Below are 4,597 nucleotides of genomic sequence, written 5' to 3'. Positions count from 1 at the left end.
TAGGCCCTGTGCAGGCCAGGCCAGAAGAACAAGGGTGACTCAGGACACTCCATTTATTGACCCCCAAGTCTAACGAAACTAAAATCTCTGCATGGTGTTTTAAGAGGACCTTGACCTTGTTCCTACCCTATGCTCACTGAAGTCAGCTCACTTATGTTTCTGTAGCCTCTGCATCTGTTTTCTGAGAAACTAAGAGGACTTCACATGCCCATTTCCTTCACAGTCTCTTAGCATTTGTGATCATCTTAGGATGCAGAGGGAAAAAGCCAGCAAGACCCAGAAGCTTTTCCATAGGTTTAAGAGAAGTGAGTTGCACAGCCAGTCCAATGCTGGATCCTGTCCAGGTTGATGGCAATGAGATTTTCCCCATGACTGTTGGGAAATGAATGATGGGATCCCAGCTGCTCTACCAAAAGACCATCCCTGGGACACTTGCTGTGAGCAGCTACAATGGTGTAAAAGGGCTGATTGGCACAGCTGCCCAGGGCAAGGCAGATGATTAAGTGGCCCCCATGGTAGGCCTTGCAAAGGAGAGTAGTGAGGTGGACCATGGTGTGGCTGGCATGTGGCTCCTTGGAGTGTCCCACTACCCACACCAACCAGCTCTATGATCTTGGCGGTGCAGAGGACTGACACACACAGCAGCTGCAGGTGGACACTGGGCCATGACACCTGGCTACCCGAGCCGGAAAACCTTGACTCTGGAAGCAGATAATCCACTCACCCCACAGACTTTTGTCTTTGTCTTTGATTTTCAGTTTCACTGTGATATTCATAGGTGTGTTTTTCTTAATGTTTACCAGGCTTAAGTTTGTAGCACTTCTTGAATCTGAGTCTTGATGTCCTTTGTCAATTTTGGAAAGTTTTTAGTCATTATTTCTTAAAATATTGCTTCAGTCCTGTTCTCTTTCTCCTTTCTTTGGGGGAATCCAGTTAAATGTATGTTAGATCTTTGAATTTATGCTGTGTATTATCTCTCCTTTCACTCTACAGCTTCAGTCTAGATATTTTTTTCTGTTCCATCTTCCAATTAATGAATTCTCTCTTCAGCTCTCTTTAACATGCTATTAAACCCACTGTGTCAGTAATTGCATATCAGCTTCAAACCCAGCTAAATGGGTGTCTGCAAACCGTGTTTCTACTTTGTCAGTTGGTTCCATATTAGGATTTGCCAACAGGCAGCAATAGAGGGATACAGCAATTTTGGAAAAAGGAGGAGGCATTTGCTTCTTCCTGTTTGTTCCCTGTGGGCTTTCTATAGAATTTTTTTCTCCTGGTAGTTCCTTTGAGCATTACCCCAGTGATGCTTCTCAAAGTGCCTTCCTGTAGCAGCAGCTAAAACCAGCTTATAGTTTTTCTATCTCTTGAAGAATTGGCTTCAGTGACCTTAGAGACCTCAGAATCCCAGAGATTTAAGTTCCAGGCTCAGAGACACCACCAGAGCCAAATGGCGGGTGCCTCCTCCTCCGAGTCAATAATTACATTTACTTTTTTCTCCCAAGCTTTTGAGTTATAGTTAACACATAAACATTGTGTATACTTATGATGTTTCAACAGATGCATATATTGTGAGATGATTCCTTCAATCAAGCTAACTATCCTATACATCATCTCACATATTTATCCACCCCACTGTTTTTGTGTGTGTGTGTGAGAACAATTAAGACCTACTCACTTGGACAATTTCAAATAGTATGTGTCATTTAACAAGGAGAATACATTCTGAGAAATGCATCCTTAGGTGATTTCATCATTGTGTGAACTTCTTAGAGTATACTTACACAAACCTAGATGGTATAGCCTACTACACACCTAGGCTCTGTGATATTGTCTATGGCTCCAAGGCTGCAAAAACCTGTGTACACACAAATTCAACCTAGGTTTTTTGTTTGTTTGTTTGTTTTTCTCCTTACTTACTGATGAGTTTGCGACGCTACTTAACTATTTTAGTCATAGAGGTTTATGTCAAGTCTTGTCAGAAAGAAGTTAGAGAGTTCCTATTCCTTATTCAAGTTTGATTGCCTACAGTATGTCTGTATAACATGAATATGGTTAGAAATATCCCTCAGAGAAATTATCTTGGCTTTGCAACTTATACTACTTTAGTAGAGACAGTTTTTATTTATTTTTATTTGTTTTGAGGTGTGATCTCACTCTGTTGCCCAGGCTGGAGTGAAGTGGCAACATCTCGGCTCACTATAGCCTCAACCTTGTGGGCTCAAGTAATCCTGCCACCTCAGCCTCCCTAGAAGCTTGGACTACAGGCACACACAACCACGCCTGGCTAATTTTTTTTTTTTTTGTATTTTTTTGTAGAGACGGGATTTTGCCACGCTGCCCAGGCTGGTCTCAAATGCCTGAGCTCAAACAATACATCCACTTTGACCACCCAAAGTGTTGGGATTACAGGGGTGACCCACTGCACCCACTTTAGTGGAGACATTTTGAAAAGTGAACGTTAATTTAGATATTTTGAAATGATCATATTAATATAAACTTGAGGTGAGTTTTCATAAGCAAATCTGGATCAATAAAATGACCTTACATGTTATAACCAAATATTCAAAGGAATGAGAAACATCAGGCTAGGACATATTTTACTCTCATTGAGCCATGAGCCATGTAGTCTATGGATTTGGGAAGCATTTAAAAAGATGTATAAGTCCATCAAGTTTATTTACTTATTTTTTTCGAGATGGAGTCTCACTCTGTCACCCAGGCTGGAGTGCAGTGGTGTGATCTCTACTCACTGCAACCTCTGCCTCCTGGGTTCAAGCAATCCTCCCACTTCAGCCTCCAGAGTAGCTGGGACTACAGGCATGCACCACCACCCAGCTAATTTTTGTATTTTTAGTAGAGATGGGGTTTCAGCATGTTGGCCAGGCCTGTCTCAAACTCCTGACCTCAGGTGATCCGCTTGCCTCGGCCTCCCAAAGTGCCAGGATTACAGGCATGAGCCACCACACTGGGCCAAGTATAAGATATTTAAAGTTAGGGGAAAATGATGCTTCAGAAATTTTAGTGGCCAAATTAATGAAATATTGAGTCAAGTAACCTAGTCTAAGTAGGTCAAGGTGCAGGCTTTTGTGAATAAATAAACTAAGTTGATGACATAAAAGGGTCATGGGCCACCCGGCCACTTTCTTTAAATCATAGAGTAACTCTCATAGCAATTATAAATAGAGTTCAGTGTGTTCCTTCAAGGTCACAATTGAGAATCCAATTAGTGTTCAAGCTGAAATCTCTGCTTGTTATGTGGCTTTAAGCATCTGAGATAGTCTCCCCCTAAATTGCTTGGGATGGTAACATTTTTTCCCTAGTTTGTCATCATCTTCAACCCTGGAAAATTTTAGAATTAGGTGTAGAAATGTTTAAGAGACTTAAACACATTGCTCATTCCCTCATTTCATTCAGAGGCCCTCTCTGATTCTAGATTCTGTACAAGAGAGCCCCGCCCACTCCATCATTGCTTATTCCCTCATTGTGGTTTATTTTTGCTCTATAGCATGTTTCATTACCAACAATATGTTGTATATAATAGAATATATTTATTCCTGCTATTTGACTCTGTTTTTCCTTTGGAATGTAAGCTCCTCCAGGGTGTGTACTTTTGTTTGTTGCTATATCTCCAGAACATAAAGCAATGTGCCTGGCACACAGTAAGTTGTTATTACATGAATGAAAAATACTGAATAAAGGAGGCCTCTCTTTTCATGATCCTAAAAGAATCTGGGGAAGTTAAAAATGAGAAAGTAATTCCTTAGCACTACTTTGTTTTTGAAATGGCAGAACAGCCTTTCATTTTGAATAGTCCTTATTTTAGCAATAACCCTTTTTATTCTTACATTTTTTGGTTCTAAAGGACACAACAGAGATGGTCATTATGCACTTCTGTAATGATTATCCACCAAACAAATTAAACAAACACACTTAGAATCTTACAATGTTGCAGGCTCTTGGCTAGATGTTTTAGATTTCGAGATTCAAGACACATCCTTGTCCTCAAGAGGCTTCTAGTATGGTTGGGAGGCAGCAAGAAAACAATTCTTATAACATGCACACTAATACTGTGATGAGATATTTACACAGGGTGCAAGGGGAGCCCAGAAGTAGGGCATGCAATCCAGAATGAGAGAGACCACGAAGATTTCCTAGAACAGATGGTGCTTAAACTCAGCATCTTATATTATAATAACAAAAATATTACTGTCAGCATTCCTTGAGTACTTAGTAATGCCAGTCAATTGACAACCTTAATGTAATTGTTCCTGACAAGAACACTTGTGTGGTAAATAATACTGAGAGGCTAAGCTGGCTGGGCTTCTGGGTCGGGTGGGGACTCGGAGAACTTTTCTGTTTAGCTAAAGTTTTGTAAATGCACCAATCAGCACTCTGTAAAAATGCACCAATCAATGCTCTGTGTCTAGCTAAAGGTTTGTAAATACACCAATCAGCACTCTGTGAAATGGACCAATCAGTGCTCTGTAAAATGGACCAATCAGCAGGACGTGGGCAGGACCAAATATGGGAATAAAAGCTGGCCCCGGGAGCCAGCAGTGGCAACCCGCTTGGGTCCCATTCTATGCTGCGGAAGCTT

General features: G+C 41.1%; 1 protein-coding gene across 1 annotated transcript; it reads right to left on the bottom strand.

The window, feature by feature from the left end:
* Positions 1-296: 296 nt before the first annotated feature.
* Positions 297-551, bottom strand: LOC100455910 (small ribosomal subunit protein bS16m-like). The gene has a single exon (XM_054561074.2). The coding sequence runs from the start codon at positions 549-551 to the stop codon at positions 297-299; it is 255 nt and encodes an 84-aa protein (XP_054417049.2).
* Between the last annotated feature and the right edge of the window lie 4,046 nt (positions 552-4,597).

The sequence above is a fragment of the Pongo abelii genome, chromosome 7 (assembly GCF_028885655.2).
Source record: "Pongo abelii isolate AG06213 chromosome 7, NHGRI_mPonAbe1-v2.0_pri, whole genome shotgun sequence".
In the NCBI taxonomy this organism is placed as follows: domain Eukaryota; kingdom Metazoa; phylum Chordata; class Mammalia; order Primates; family Hominidae; genus Pongo; species Pongo abelii.
Note: the sequence above shows the minus strand (reverse complement) of the source record. Positions and strands in the feature narration are given on the sequence as shown.